The sequence below is a fragment of the Triplophysa rosa genome, unplaced genomic scaffold (genome assembly GCF_024868665.1).
Source record: "Triplophysa rosa unplaced genomic scaffold, Trosa_1v2 scaffold284_ERROPOS145926, whole genome shotgun sequence".
NCBI lineage: Eukaryota > Metazoa > Chordata > Actinopteri > Cypriniformes > Nemacheilidae > Triplophysa > Triplophysa rosa.
The window spans coordinates 61,822-78,887 of NW_026634299.1; the positions used below are offsets into that span (position 1 = coordinate 61,822).

The 17,066-nt window shown below is 41.5% G+C and overlaps 1 protein-coding gene across 1 annotated transcript in view; it reads right to left on the reverse strand.

Annotated features, from left to right (window-relative positions):
• LOC130550300 (solute carrier organic anion transporter family member 2A1-like) overlaps positions 1–17,066 on the reverse strand; it is a 73,495-nt gene that overhangs the window by 5,519 nt on the left and 50,910 nt on the right. Inside the window, exon 5 of the mRNA XM_057327721.1 lies at positions 1,283–1,430. Coding sequence (XP_057183704.1) covers positions 1,283–1,430 — 148 coding nt within the window. The remainder of the gene's footprint in view (positions 1–1,282; positions 1,431–17,066) is intronic.

A 17,066-nucleotide genomic window follows, 5' to 3' on the forward strand; every position in this document is an offset into this window, starting at 1 on the left:
TCATACGTGAAAAACACAGAGACCCAAATGTATTCTAAATGTATAAGGTTCTATCTGCAAAACATTCATTAAAGCAAAACATTTTCAAGCAACACAAACAATTTACTTATACTTTTTGTTAAAATGCTTTTTCTTGTTCAAGTTAGGCAAAAAAGGCAGTACTAATTGTTGTATCTAAATGTTTTATCCACAGAAGGTGGGACAGGTAAAATTACTTTTTAAAGTATTTTGACAACAGAGTATTTGGCCTTTAGGGCTTAATATTGTAAAATTTAAGGCATTAATGCATTATGAGAGTGTATGTAAACGCAGGAATTCGGAAGCTAGCGCTGCTGGCTAGTGTTGTGTAGACATGACAAAATTAAGTGTAGTTAACATGGCATTATTTTATGTAGTAGTCATGGCAAAATAAAACAGTTAACCTGACAAAATTATTTATATTATGCATTGCAAAACATTATTCAGTATGGGTATGACACAAATGAAATTAATCAAGACTACTAAAACAATTAAGTCCATACAACAAGATTATAAAGAATCGTTTCAAACAAATTAAATTTAGTGGAAGTAATGTAATTCCATTTCGTGGACAAGTTTTCCTTAATTTAATTAAGTTCGTTCAACAGCTTTTTCTTTTTGAGTGTATAAATATAAAAAATGATCTCTTAAACAAAACCTAAAACAAAACAAAAATACTGTAGTTTAAACTGCTGTCCTTGACAAGAATATTAATAAAACAGTCAACCTTGAGGTTTCTTTTAAACATTGTTTTGCGTTGAACTGTTTGCTCAGGTATTTCCCACTGTCACTGAGGAGCCCGGCCACATGACAAAGAAAGCTGATCCTGATTGGTCCTCTTGTGCATTCAACGTGTTGATTGGCTCGCAGATAGAACCTTATAGAACCAAATTATAATTTGATTTTGTAAATAGAACCTTTTTGTTTTTTTAAAAAAAAAGTCCCAAAATGTACACTTTGCAATTTAGAAAAGTTTGATCAATTATAATTACTTTGTCATCATTAGAACTAGTACTGATTTTCTATTCACATTGTTTTAATTCGTCATTTCTTTGATCAAATGCCTCACTTCACCTTCTTTGAGTTGTATTAAAGTCTTACAAAAAGAAACATTCAAGTGAGTTTTAACATTTAAAATTATTCCTAAAACATCTTTTGTTAATTGCTCAGTGAAGACAGACAAAGCTGCTATTTGCCTCTAGTAATGAGCCAAATAAAAGTATGGATTAACAGAGCTATGAAGCAGTCCAGGGCAGCATCTTACATGGACTCTGTATGGGTTCTTAGGATCCATGGTGAAGTTTGTACAGCCAGCATGGCAGGGTGAGACGTATTCAATATGGTTTTCTCCACACACTGGGTTAAAGGCACTCCTGGGGCAGGAGCAGTTGGCAGTACAGGATAGCAGCAGCCTGCAGAGCACATTGACATGATTTAGTCTCTGTACTTGCAGAACACACACACACAAAAACATTTTATGAATCATTAATCATAACATCCAGAGTAGAGTACAGCTTTCTGCGAAGATGGGTCAAGGTACAGGATCTGCACTATTTAAAGATTGATAGCAGCTGCTATGATTTGGATAGCATCTGGAGAGCCTTCTGTGAATTTGGTTCGACACGTAACGTGATTTTACTCAAATTTACTTAATCCCCGGATGTGATGGCAAGGCTTTGCGTATAGTTTGTATAGCCTATAGTTATATGGTGTTTAGTGATATATGACCGTACATGTCAGCATTTAAGACCCGCAAACCGGACAGAAGATCACCGCAATCGCGGGTCTCAAATGTTATAGTTTTCATGATAAATAAACAAACTGTAGACTCCCGGCCAAAACGACAGTGTTGGCAGATATGGTAATGACCCAGCACCAGAAATAATATCAAAACACTTCAAAACTGCCTTCATTATTCGCAAAAGGTGGATAAAACCTTGAAAAATGATATATGAGCCTGCCAAATCACAGAGATGCCGATTACAATTATTACAAATGACTAGAGGTCCCCAGGTAATACTATCAGGGCATATCAAGCGATCTCTAAAAAAAGCAATAATGATGCATAGTGCAAATATATTTTACTCACATAAGATTGCTGCACCATTCCTATCCCCTGATAGCACACATGCATCTGGTTTACGTCTATTTGACGTCTGCATTTACATCTGCAAGACATCTACAATACATCGTTTGCTCATCTGCAATACGTCTCGGAGAAGTCTGCTGTCAGACATCATATAGACATCTAGAAGATGTCTGTAAGATGTTTATGATTTAGAATGGATGTACAACAGCTCTTTCTAAGATGTTTAGCAGATGTTTTTAAGCAGCAGATCTCCAGATCTTTAGCAGACGTATTACAGACGTTCAGACGTCTCCGAGACGTATTGCAGATGAGCAAACTATGTATTTAAGATGTCTTGCAGACGTAAATGCAGACGTCAAATAGACGTAAACCAGATGGATTGTGCTATCTGGGATCGGATCCAATATGACGGCACAGCACTGCTTATTCATTTTAGTCTCTCCGCAAATCCAGTGTCAACCTGTGACTTGTTCATGAATCCGTGTTGAAATGAAGCGAACAAACGCTCAATGTTTTCCCCACGTGAGCTGGAACGTCTTTAAAAATGAACTTCAACCAAACATTCCTACTGTCGGAATCCGAAGGAAGGTTATGCAGCACTGTGTTCTTCCACAACCGGGCACTGCACAATATTTTGCGATCTTTAACAGCATGATACTTACACTCGCTCTATCTGGTTCCGTGCAGCTTGTGTTCAGTACTGTCATACGCAAACCAGTGGGCAGGGCTCGAGAAGTAGGCGTTGATATTCTTCTGTGGAGGTGGTGTTTAACCTAGATCGGTGCATTCCAGGACCTGCCATTCGCTGAGCCTCGTGTCAATATAAGTTGTTATTTCAGTAACAAGGGCGTTTTCAGGTATGACACTTAAAGGATGTTCGCTTGAATACGATTCCCTCTTATATAACAAAAGCTTGGTTTAAAATTGTGGTCCTAGTTCACTGCACCCTTAAATAAAAGTAGTGATTTAAATTTCAATCCTCAGGTAAAGCTGAAGCATAATTTTAGTAAAATTGTATAGCTTGGCTCTCCAGGCATTTTTTTACTTGTAGTACAAGAAAAAGAGTGACCAGAGTATTATTCAAAGAACCATTTTTGTATTCTACAAAGAAATTAAGTCAAAGGTGTCTAGAAGGACATTAAAGATGAGGCAACACAAGCAGTTTCTTCCAATCTCATATTAATCTTGAGTACCTATACAGTAGTTGTCAAGGATGTGAAACACACGGATTCAATTGCGGGTAACAAAGAGTTTATTCAGTGACACACACACAGGAAGAATAAAAAAGTAGCTGGAGCCAGGGACAGCAGGGAGAAGTCCACTCGAGAACCGGCAGATACTGCTGAGACAGCGATACCAGCCGACAGAGAGTCCACTGGCCGTTAAAACGGCAGTGCCAGCCGACAGAGAATCCAGTGTCCGTTGAGACTGCAGCATCAGCCGGATGAGGATGGCACTGAGGCAGGGAAATGATTCCCAAAGAGCGCTAACAAAACAAAAGAACAAAATAACAAACGACTAGAGCCTAGGCAAAAATAAAAGGAAAACGGGGTAAGTGTATAACCAAACTGGGAGATTAACTAAAAGGACAAGATAGTTAGATGACACTGTAATCCACAGGAGTAAAAATCCACATGACAAAACAAGAATTAGAAACTTGTTTAAATTAAGACAAGACTAGGTACGGTATCAAACTTAGTCAACGATCGCACAAAGACAGTGAGAAGTGGCAGTGAATAAACAGGGGAAAACTAACGAGCACCAGGTGAAAACACTAAGTTTAACGAGGGACTGATAGGTGGCAGGTGAGAAGTGTGAAACAATAACCAGGAGACAAAGACACACTAAACAGGAACCCTGACAGTAGTATTGCATACTTCTATCTTCAAAGAGTATTTAGCTTGATCAAATTTATAAAAGACAGATACATCTGTACGATTATTTCCGTGAAAAGCTCCTGGAGTGTTCAAGGGAGGCGAAACTACAGCACAATCGCACAATACATCATCGCATTATCCCTGCATAGCTGTTGATTCACTATAAATTTGTGTTTACATTATGCACGTACACGCCGATTGCCAGCAAAAAACAGACATATGAATTAATTTGCCTTACCGCGTGAGGTTCATGTCCAGCATCTTTTAGCGCTGGGACCACGCCATTTATCAGTTTCAAACTATCTCCAAATCCAGCATTATATCCACTGTTTGAATAATCGGTGAAAGGTCACCGAAATGCAGTGAGCAAACAAACACAGCTAAACTTCCTTCAGCTGAGTGAAGAGGCATTGATGGGCGTTCTCTTTCTCACGCTGCCTGGTTGATTTGTGAGCGTGCCTTTATCTCTCACACACGCGTGTGGGCGTGCTCTTTTGCTCGATGGATGTCGCGAGTGTGTGCTTTTCTGGGATAATTGTCCAATAAGGGACTAAGAACCCTTTTTACGAAACGGGAATCCATGTTTGAAAAAAAACTTCCGAAACCTGTATGAACCCTGGCAGAGTGAATCGAGTACAGAAATACTACGTCATGTGTTCAACTCTTTTTTTGACAAGTTGACCATGTTAAGCTTGAGAAGACAGCACGTTTAACAATGTAAAGAAGTCAGAGTGCATGAAATATAGGGATGGGAAGATTAATCAATTTGCATCGGTGCATCGGCATAAAAGGTAACGATGCTATGCATCGATTTAAAAAGTTATGCATAGTTTATAACATATTTGCATTTTTGTTATCTCATCATTTCTCTCACCTGTGGCCATTTCCCGTAGTTTAGGTTTTCCCCATTTAATTCCTCTCATTCTCTCGTCTTGTGCATGTATAGCCAGTTCTGACTGCCACAGTCTAGCGTGTCTAGTTTCTGTCGAGTCTTAGCCATAGCCACAGCTTACCTAACCTTAGTCTTGTTTCATCTTCTACCATATACTCCAGTGCCGTTAATCTCTTCTGTGCCCCGCAGCACCCGCTGGCATCCTGGACCTCCCAGTTGTCGGCATCCTTCCCCGGCAGAACACAATCTCCCTGATTGAGGAGGTGGAGATCCTCAATGCTCAGGTGGCGAATCTACTCCATCAGGACTCTGGGCTACAACGCGAGGCCGCCAGCACCCGAGGTTCCACCGCCCATAAACTTACCTGTTTATGGAACACTTACATGTTTGTGGAATACTTACATGGTTTTGGATTACTTTTCTGAAAGACATACCTGTTTACTCTGTTTTGCCTTCAGTAAAGGTAAAGTTTTTTCTCCACTGTGAGTTTTGGGTTCCTCGCCACTGGCTGCACTCATTTTGCTCGCCGGGGGCTGCTGACAACAGCTTTAGAATTTTGTACTTGTTAAGGCGACCCTAACACACGCGGTTTCTGCCAATCTCATTGTAATATAGCTCAATTAAATGGGAAGGAAGGAGGCTGGAACCGGCAAACATTTAAACACTTTAATCAAAATAAATAAACAATAAATCCAGCAGTAAAAACAGGCCGGCAGCCCCTCACGGACGACTGCTGGCCACACGAACATAAACACAAACAAAACTTAACTAATGTCCGGGCCCGGTCCTCTCTCGCCGTATTCTCCTGCCGTTCGTCCTTTTATGCTTCCGCTCTCCTCCGTGAGAGATAAGAGGCCGGAATGACGCCCAGCTGACACTCATTATCAATCGCGTCCCGGCCTCGCTTCTTCCTCCCACGGCACTCGTCACGCCTCCCTCGTCACACTCATATTAATCTTGAATATCTATACTATAGAGTAGTATTGCATACTTCGTATCTTCGAAGAGTATTTAGTTTGATCACATTTATAAAAGATAGATACAGCTGCACGATTATTTCCTAAAGCATATGGCGCGTGCGGGGGGGAGGGGTAGGCTGAACTAAATCACGTGCGCATCCATTGCCAACAAAACACAGACATCAGTTTCACTCACCGCATGCAGTTCATGTCCGGCATCTTTTAGCGCTAGGACAGCTCCATATATCAGTTTCAAACGATCTCCAAATCCAGCGTTATATCCACCGTTTATATAACATTCATCACCCAAATGCAGTGAACAAACAAACACCTGAACTTCGCGAACGTATGCTCTCTCTCTCTCTCTCTCTCTCTCTCTCTCTCTCTCTCTCTCTCTCTCTCTCTCTCTCTCTCTCTCTCTCCTGCACACAAGTGAAAGTGACGTCTGCGCATGCTCCTTCTCCTGCTCTCCTTGCTGCCGCGTGCTTTTCTGGGAGAATTGTCTAATAAGGGACTAAGAAAAATTGTTACGAAACTGTTTTATATTTTTTGTTTAAAAAGAACTTTACGAAACCTGTACGATCGCTGGGGGAGTGTATCGAGCACAGAAATACTACGTAATATGCCCAACTCGTTTTTTGACAAGTTGACCATGTTAAGCATTAGAAGACAGCACGTTTAACATTGTAAAGAAGTCAGAATGCATGACACACCGTTATACCACCCCTTTAACATTATTTTAAATGTAACATTTTGCGTGAATTATTACTACCCCATATAGGAATTTATAGTCTGCAGCATATTACCTGTGTTTTTCTTCTTTTATCTTCTGTGAGTGTGTGTGTGTGTGTGTGTGTGTGTGTGCGCGTTCATGTTTGTATATCCCGGTGGGGACCTAAACCTGAATGCACACCAACACATGGGGACTCGTGTCACCGTGGGGACCAAAATTGAGGTCCCCATGGGCAAAAAAGCTATATTTTTTAAAAATCTAAAAATGCAAAAAGTGTTCTATGATCTTTAGGTTTAGAATATACAGTTTGTACTGTATAAAAAACATTACGCCTATGGACTGTCCACACGGGGATAGTAAACCAGACATGTGCGTGTGTGTGTGTGTGTATGTAGGTTTTGGTGTGCTTTAGTGAGTGTGTCAGTTCGTGTATGTTATATTCGGTGTGTGCGGGCAAGCGTATGGGTTATGTATCTGTGCACGTGTGTGTGCCTGTTTTTCGTGAGTGTGAGCATGTGTGTGTGTGTGTGTGTGTGCGCATGTCCTTCTGCCTCATGTGATTGTGTGTGGACTGTATATTTTGTGGGTCTTGTGTGAATGAGAGTATATCTATTCACTTTGCTCTTGATACCTTTTCTATTTTATAAATTGTATGTATTGCTTATAGTTAACATGTTTTCATGTACAGCTGCTTTGTAACAATGAAAATTGTGAAAAGTGCTATATAAATAAAAACTGAGTTGAGTAAAGACTGGCTTTATACTTACCTTCTGCCTTGGTCTGGGTATTTTGTAACAGAAGGTCTGACCGCCCACATGGAGGAAAGGGGCCAATTTATCCTTCTGGCTCAGGAGAGCCACAGCCTTTTGCAGTTCTCAAGGGAGTTTTTCCAGCTTGCCATCACCAGCTTCCTCAAGGACGAAACCCCGTGTGCCTTGTTCCGGATCGGGTTCACGTTTAACCAACACATTGACCTCTTAGACACCACTGTACTGAACTGGAGGGAGACCGTCATCAGGTTTCAGGAGATTGTCACATCCCGATCAGGAACACAGCCAGAACCCAACACCATGAGAGCCTGAGCCCGCCACGATCAACGAGCCATAGCCAGAAGGAGCGACAGAGCTGAGGTTGGTCCCGGAGCCACAGCCTCTTGATATATCTGACCAGGTGTGTGAGCCGGCTAGTGAGAGTGTTGTCGTGGGACTCCTATTAGAGATCGAGGGTGCTAGCGAGGACTCCATCCACACAATTTCCGCTGAGGATGAGCTGAGCAGGTGCTTTATGGACTTCATAGAATTCCAGTCTGAAACTCCCCAGTCATCAACATTAGAACTGTTTACCGGTGAAGAATTCCCCAAGAAAAATTTGGGGGCCTACTGGGTTTCAGAGGCTGCCTGCAAATACTGTGTTCCTGATTCTGATGCCACAGAAGCCATCTGTAAAGACTGTTTCTGATGCCATGGCCATTGAGGCCAGTGATGAATGTCATTTAGCAGAAAACCTGGTGGTTCTAGTCTGGGTGGCCCTGAATCTCATTTTTGATGAACAGTCTGTGACTGGGATGGAAAGAGTCCTTGATAATCTTGTGTGCTCTGCGCAGGCATCTACTGTGGTGAAGAGGCTCAATGGCAGGTAGATCAGAATCAGAAAGAGCACATTGTATGGTGTTTTGGTGACAGTAGCATCTAGTACACAGAAACAGCAACAACAGTACACAGAGACCATAACACAATATACAGTACATAGATGATTTAAATAAGGGCCTATGGGTATAAAAAATAAAGAAATACAATACAATAAACATAAGATAAAGAGTAAAGCTATGTGTGTATGTAAATATGTGCAAGTAAAAAAATAAGAATAGACGATTGTAGTACAAGGTATGTGCTATATACAAGCAGAATGAAATAATTAACAGAAAAAGTTGTATAAAAAATAGATAGTGTATTATCTGGAGGATATAATTAACATTGCACTTAATTATTAATAATTGCATGGTGGGTAAAAAAACATTTAACTGTTAACAAGAGGTAGATGGCCTGAGGGAAGAAGCTGTTTTTGTGTCTGGTTGTTTTGGTTCTCAGTGCTCTGTAGCGCCGACCAGACGGCAGCATTGTGAAGAGATGATGGCTGGGATGCAGGGGCGTAAATCTCATTTAACAGTAGGGGGGACAATAAACACACAATTTCTGAAGAGCAATTTTTGAAGGGGACACAAATAATACAGTCAAAATTGTACTTACTACGTCACAAAGCGACAATATGCGTTAGGTTCATAGGTTTATCATGCAGACTTGCAGTCATTATAACTGAACTGAACTGCCACTTACTGTAATACAAGTGAACACCTACTAAAGCTGTTTCCATTTAGATTTTTTTTGTTTCTGTTGTCAAGACAGGAAACAAGTATAAAAAAACACTACCCATGATACTACATGTTAACAATTAGTCACTTTTTAAACACTTAAACATCGTCTGACAAAGTCACCATACATCTACATTAAAGAGTTGTGGTTATTTTCCCATGTAGTGCACTGCCTCTGCCAACAAACTATGTGCATAGATGTACTATGTTCGTGTACTCAAACAGTCAGTAAACAGTGACAGATGCTTAAATTCTGTGTTGTACTCGTTGATGAATAGTAGAGTTTCAGACAACTGAATGTTTAGCTTATCCGCCGCGCGCACACACTGCACAAAATAGCTGAGAAAACACGTTTTTCCAACTGAATGAAAGCTGTGCACCTTTTGTGGACAAAAGGGGTCTGAAATTCGTTAAATATAGTGCCAAAGTCACTAAATTGTCACCGGTATGTGCGCGACTGTGTGTGAAGGGACCTGAATGGCAAGGATCGGTGGCTAATTGTGGACGTTACTGGAGTTCAAATACCACTGCAGAACTGAGCCGCATACCTTACTTATGTGTAGCGTAGGTGAGATGAACAGGGAAAGCAGGCAGTGGGCCAAACCACTGTGAGGCAGGGGAGGTGGAACTCAACCGTTTCTAAACTTAAAACGCATTTTTTGCGTTTGTATTATTTTCTAATTGCACAATTAGTTTAGGTATACATAAATATATTTAGCACAATAGACAGTGCGATTTTTAATGATTTTGGGGGGGACAACCCTCGGATGGAGGGGGACGTGTTTTATGCCCCTGCTTGGATATGAGAGGTCAAGGGTGATTTTCTGAGCCCTTTTCCTCACTCTGGATGTATACAGTCCTTGGAGGGTGGGCAGGGGAGCACCAATGATCTTCTCAGCAGTTCAAATCGTCTTCTGTAGTCTTCTGATGTCTGACTTTGTGGCTGAGCCAAACCAGACAGTGATGGATGTGCAGAGGACAGACTCTATGTCTGCTGAGTAAAACGGTTTTAACAGAGTTTGTGGTAGGTTGAACTTCTTCAGCTGATGTAAGAAGTACAACCTCTGCTGGGCTTTTTTATCAATGGAGCCAATGTGATTGTCCCACTTCAGGTCCTAAGAGATGGTGGTGCCCAGGAACCTGAATGACTCCACTGCTGCCACAGAGCTGTTCATGATGGTGAGAGGGGGGAGTGCAGGGGGGTTTCTTCTGCTGTATGGCCTCCATTGTTGTTGCTTCACGAGTTCACCTGCGCAGATAACCACACTGTTCGTTGTGGTCTCCTGTTTCCTGCTTCCTGCTTCCTGTTTCCTGCATCGCTGCCGGCAGCTTGTTTGTATCAGTGCGCTTACCACTTCGCTCTAATATTAGTGTATTTTATTATCGTTAATTATTATTGTCGTTGCTAACTTATCCTGATATCTCAATAATCCCTGTTCCTGTTATTTACTTGGAAGAGTCTAAACCAAAAGTGATAGTTAACTTAACGCCGTTAGCATAGCAATAGCGTGTTAGCTTGCTTTCTGTTCACACTGTGGAATATCATCTTGCCTCTGGTTTGTCTTGTGTGCTAACTGTTTCTCTTTTTAAGCGAGTATACTACGATCCATCGAGCAACCTTGGTAAGTTGGAATTGCACTTCAAATCCGGTGAGTTATGGCTTCTATTCCTATTATTGTTACTTGCACCTCATGTCATATGTTTAGCTTAGCCTTCTCTGTCAGCTGCGAGGGCTTTATATGCGATAAATGCAGGGAAATAGTTAGGCTGACAGAGAAGATCTTAGAATTAGAGTCTCGCATCCAATCCTTATCTGAGGATAGTAAGAGTTTAACGACGATAGAAAACACTTTGGATGCGAGCAACATTAGCGCACACAGCTCGGTTCCGGTTGAAAATCCTCCGCAGCTGGGAAACTTCGTGACTGTGAGACGGCGTAGTCGCAGGACAAAACATCACTCGACCGTTCCGATTACAGTCTCGAACAGGTTTGCCCCGCTCAGTGACGCACCGGCTGAGAAACCTGCTGAAAGTGCCCTAGTTATCGGTGATTCTATTGTTCGGAATGTTAACATAGAGGCACCAGCCACCATAGTCCAATGTTTACCGGGAGCCAGAGCGCCTGACATCAAGTCAAATTTAAATGTGCTGGCTAAGGCTAATCGTAAATTCAGTAAGATTGTCATTCACGTCGGCACAAATGATGTTCGACTCCGTCAATCGGAGATCACAAAAGATAACATTAAAGAGGTGTGTGAGCTCGCAAGCATGATGTCAGACACTGTAATATTCTCTGGCCCCCTCAATGCTTATCGTGGTGATGAGATTTATAGCAGATTATCATCACTAAATGGCTGGTTGTCTGAGTGGTGCCTGCAGAATGATATAGTTTTTATAAATAACTGGAAGAGTTTTGAGGGCAGACCTGACCTGTTGAAACGAGATGGTCTCCATCCCTCCTGGGCTGGGACTTCCATCCTGTCTAGAAATATGGCAAAAAGTCTTAATGCTAATGCTAAAACTTGACTCGCTGGGGCCCAGGTCAGGGAGCAGACAGTATGGCTTAACCAACTGTCTGCTTGCCGTCTCACGTCGCAGAATACACAAAATGTACAACATGTAGTAATCCGTTCTCCCAAACATCACAAAATAGAGACTGTGTCTGTCCCCCGGATTAGCAAACATAAAATAATGCGTAAACCTCTTGAAAGTAATTTAATAAACGTTAAACAAACTAAACATGAACAAAATACAGATAATCAACTGTTACGACTCGGATTGCTAAATATTAGATCTCTCTCTAATAAAGCACTTTTTGTTAACGATATGATAACAGATCATAAAATAGACATGCTCTGTTTGACAGAAACATGGCTAAAACCAGATGATTATATTGCTTTAAATGAATCTGTCCCCCAAGATTATTATTATAAACACGAGCCTCGTCTAAAAGGCAGAGGGGGAGGTGTCGCAGCACTTTACAATAACTCTCTTAGCATTTCCCAGAAGTCGAACTCTAAATATAATTCTTTTGAAGTCATGGTTCTTCATGTTTCAACACCTAATACTAAAGATAAAACACTTTTTAAATTGATTCTAGCTATTGTATATAGGCCTCCAGGGCACCACACAGATTTTATTAAAGAATTTGGTGGGTTCTTATCAGAACTAGTACTGGCCGCAGATAGACTCCTTGTCGTTGGTGACTTTAACATCCACGTAGATAACGTTACAGATGCCTTAGGAATGGCTTTCAAAGACACTCTTAACTCCATGGGCATTAGTCAACATGTGTCAGGACCCACTCACCTTCGTAATCATACTTTAGATTTAATACTGTCTTACGGTATAAATGTGGACGACGTTAAAATCCTTCAGCAGAGTGAAGACATTTCGGATCATTATCTGGTATTATGTTTGCTTCACTGGCCTACGGCTACAAATAAAACTCATTGTTACAAATATGGTAGAACAATAACTTCAACTACCAAAGATGCGTTTCTCGATAATCTGCCCGAATTGTCTCAAATCATGAGAAATAACGTTGAAGATCTTGACATTACCACTGAAAATTTTAATTCCACCTTCTCGGTAACGCTAGACAAAGTTGCTCCACTACGTTTAAAGAAGATTAAAAATGGCAGCCCCACACCGTGGTATAATGAACACACTCAGGCTCTAAAGAAAGCGGCCCGAAAAATGGAGCGCAACTTTAAGAAAACTAAATTAGAGGTATTTCGTACAGCATGGAAGGATAGTATTCGAAAATACAGGAAAGCCCTAAAAACTTCTAGATCCGCCTACTTTTCATCACTAATAGAAGAAAACCAGCACAACCCTAGGTTTTTATTTAACACGGTGGCTAAATTAACAAAAAATAAATCGTCAGTGACTTCTGATCCTGTATATCAGCATAGCAGTGATGAATTTATGAACTACTTCACATATAAAATCCAAGATATTAGAGAAAAAATTATAACAATGCAATCAGAAGTGAAACCCGCTGAACAAACTAACTACAGCGCCCTTAAGGAGAAAATGCAATTATTTTATACCGTAGATCAAGATGAGCTGTCTAAAATTATTAGATCATCTAAATCAACAACATGCATACTAGACCCTATACCTACAAATCTACTGAAAGAGATGCTCCCAGAAATTATAGATCCTCTTCTTGGTATTATTAACTCATCTCTGACATTAGGACATGTGCCTAAAGCATATAAGGTGGCTGTTATAAGGCCCCTTGTCAAAAAACCCCAACTCGACCCTAGAGAACTAAGGAACTACAGGCCTATATCGAATCTACCTTTCATATCTAAAGTTCTGGAAAAAGTAGTTTCAACTCAATTATGCTCCTTCCTCCAAAGGAATGACATCAATGAAGAATTCCAGTCTGGATTTAGAGCATGTCACAGTACAGAGACTGCTTTGATCAGAGTTACAAATGATCTGCTATTGGCGTCTGACCGAGGTTGTATCTCGTTATTGGTGCTGCTAGACCTTAGTGCTGCATTCGATACCATTGACCACAGCACACTCCTACATAGACTCGAAAATTATGTCGGCATTAAGGGAATAGCTTTGAAATGGTTTAAATCTTATTTATCCGACCGTTTTCAATTTGTAGCAATAAACAATGAGGTGTCACGCAAATCGCAAGTCCAGTACGGTGTACCACAGGGCTCAGTCTTAGGGCCTCTGCTCTTCGCATTATACATGCTACCTCTAGGAGATATAATAAAGCGACACGGAGTTAGCTTTCACTGTTATGCTGATGATACTCAACTTTATATTTCCTCGAAGCCTCATGAAACACAGCAGTTCCATCGAATAATGGAATGCATAGTCGATATAAAAAACTGGATGAGTAACAACTTTTTATTACTGAACTCGGACAAAACGGAAGTGTTACTTATTGGACCGAAAACTGCTATAAGTAACAACCAAGAATACTGTTTAACTATTGACGGATGTTCCATAAAACCCTCGTCGTCAGCAAAGAATCTTGGCGTTCTATTCGATAGTAATCTGTCATTTGAGAGCCACGTCGCCAACACCTGTAAAATTGCGTTTTTCCATCTTAAGAATATATCTAAACTACGTCATATGCTGTCAATCTCAGATGCAGAGAAGTTAATTCATGCATTCATGACATCAAGACTAGATTACTGTAATGCACTGTTAGGTGGTTGCCCTGCAGGCTTATTACAAAAACTCCAATTGGTCCAAAACGCGGCAGCTCGAGTTCTTACACGTACAAAAAAGTATGAACATATTAGCCCGGTTCTGTCAACCTTGCACTGGTTACCTATAAAGCATCGCGTTAACTTTAAAATCTTGCTTATTACCTATAAAGCCTTACATGGTTTAGCTCCTCAGTACTTGAATGAACTCCTTTTGTATTACAGTCCTTCACGTGCATTACGCTCTCAGGCGTCCTGTCAGTTGGTAATACCTAGAATTTCAAAATCAAGTGCAGGTGGTAGATCCTTTTCCTATCTAGCGCCTAAACTTTGGAATAGTCTTCCCTGCACTGTCCGGGAGGCAGACACACTCTGTCAGTTTAAATCTAGACTAAAGACGCATCTTTTTAATCTTGCATACACTACTCTTCCATAATATAAATCTTCAGAGGGTTTAGGCTGCATTAGTTAGATCAACCGGAACCAAAAACACAACTGATGTACTTGTTGCATCAAAGAGTACAGAACAGTACTCTACTCTCAGCCAGTCTTGTCTCATTGTTCCAAGGTTACCACAGCGAGCAGGATGCAGTTCATGGCCTGACCTGATGGTAGAGCGGAGAATGGGAAGTGGGGACCTGACAAGAGCTGAGATGATAGAGCTGGATAAAGAAGGACGCGGTCTCTTGACATGTCTTCACCACAAAATTTCAAATGCTATTAGATTATTAATGATAATCTTAAACTATAATTTATTTTATTATTAAGTTTATTTATTTTATTTAGCCTTGTTGTGCAAGTTCTCTGGAGCTTGTGCAGAGGCAGCAGCTTTTGCCAGAGGGGAACTGGAATCCCCTGGTTGGGCCTGGGTTCTCCTGAGGTTTTTTTTCTCGATTAGAGTTTTGGGTTCCTCGCCACCGTTTGCATACTGTTTTTGCACTATCTGCCTGACCGGGGGGGCTGCTTTAGAATCTTAAAGTTTTACTTAATTAATATTGCATATAGGAATTTATTATCTGTTATATTTGACCTGTGCTTCTCTCTCCTTTATCCTAAATGTGTGCTCTCACTGAGCGTGTGTGTGTGTGCGTACTTGTCTGTGTACGTACGTGTGTGTGTGTGTGTGTGTGTGTGTGTGTGTGTGTGTGTGTGTGTGTGTGTGTGTGTGTGTGTGTGTTGTGTGTGTGTGCGTGCGCATCCGTGTGTGTGTGTGTGTCTCTATGTCTATGTGTGTTAGTACGTGTGCATATTGTGTGTGTGGAGTGTTTTGTATGTGGGTATGTCTGTCTTCTGTGTTTTCAACCTTTTCTTGTTTCTGCAGGTACAACTTTAATTATTTTGCTTATAGTCAATATGTCTCATGTACAGCTGCTTTGTAACAATGAAAATTGTAAAAGCGCTATATAAATAAAGTTGAGTTGAGTTGAGTTGAGTTGAGTTCCTCATGAAGTCCACAATCGACACCACTGTTTTAAGCGTGTTCAGCTCCAAGTTGTTATGACTGCACCATACAGCCAGCTGCTCAACCTCATGTGTGTACGCAGACTCATCACCATCCTGGATGAGGCCAACGAGTGTGGCGTCGTCTGCAAACTTCAGAACTCTGACAGAAGGGTCCTGGGCAGTGCAGTCATTTGTGTACAGGGAGAAGAGCAGTGGGGAGAGAACGCAGCCCTGGGGGGCGCCAGTGCTGATTGTGCAGATGCTGGATGTGAGTTTCCCCATTCTCACTAACTGTTGCCTGTCTGTCAGAAAGCTGGCGATCCACTGACAGATAGAGCCAGGAACAGATAGCTGGGTTAACTTTGTCTGGAGCAGTGATGGGATGATGGTGTTGAAAGCGGAGCTGAAGTCCACAAACAGGATCCTCACATAGGTCCCTGGTCTATCCAGATGTTTCAGGACAAAATGCAGCCCCATGTTAACTGCATCCTCAACAGACCTGTTTTCTCTGTAGGCAAACTGCAGGGGGTCCAGTAAGGGTTCTGTGATGTCCTTCAGATAGGCCAGTACCAGTCTCTCGGATGACTTCATGACCACTGATGTGAGAGCAACGTGTCTGTAGTCATTCAGTCCTGTGATTTTGGGTTTCTTTGGGATGGGGATTATGGTGGAGCACTTGAAACAGGAAGGAACTGTGCACAGCTCCAGTGATCTGTTGAAGATCTGTGAGAATATGAAGGCCAGTTGAATAGCACAGCTTTTAAGACAGGCTGGGGAGATACCATCTGGGCCTGGTGCTTTTCTTGTCTTTTGTTTCCTAAATACTCGGCACACATCCGTTTCACTGCTCTTTGGTCTTCAGGGCATTGAGGGTACAGGTTTTGGATCTTCTCCCTGTAGGCCGATTCATCGTTGTTACTGATCTGGCCAATCACTGTGGTGTCATCTGCATACTTGATGAAGATGTTGGAGTTATGCGAAGGAACACAGTCATGGGTGAAAAGAGATTAGAGCAGTGGGCTCAGCACGCAGCCCTGTGGGACACCGGCATTTAGGATGAGAGTTGAAGACGTGATTGCCCAACCTTACAAACTGAGGAAGAAAGTCCAGAATCCAGCTTATATAATAAGCTTAGTGACTAGTTAAGTGGGCATGACTGTGTTAAATGTGGAACTGAAATCGATGAACAGCATCCTTAAATATGTGTTGTTGTTATGCAGGTGGGTGAGGGCAGAATGAAGAGCAGTGGAAATACCATCCTCTGTCGACCTGTTGGGTAATGGGTCTGGTATGGCTCCACTGTGGAAGGCCCTCTAGGAGGTGACTCAGAGCCAGTTTCTCAAAGCACATCATAATGATGGGTGTAAGTACCACCAGGTGGAAATCGTTCAGACGCTTTGCAGATTAATGCTTTGGCACAAGTACAATGTTCGTAGACTTCAGAGAAGTTGGAAATTAAAAATTAAAACATTTCAGTGAAAACCTGTGAAAGCTGACCAGC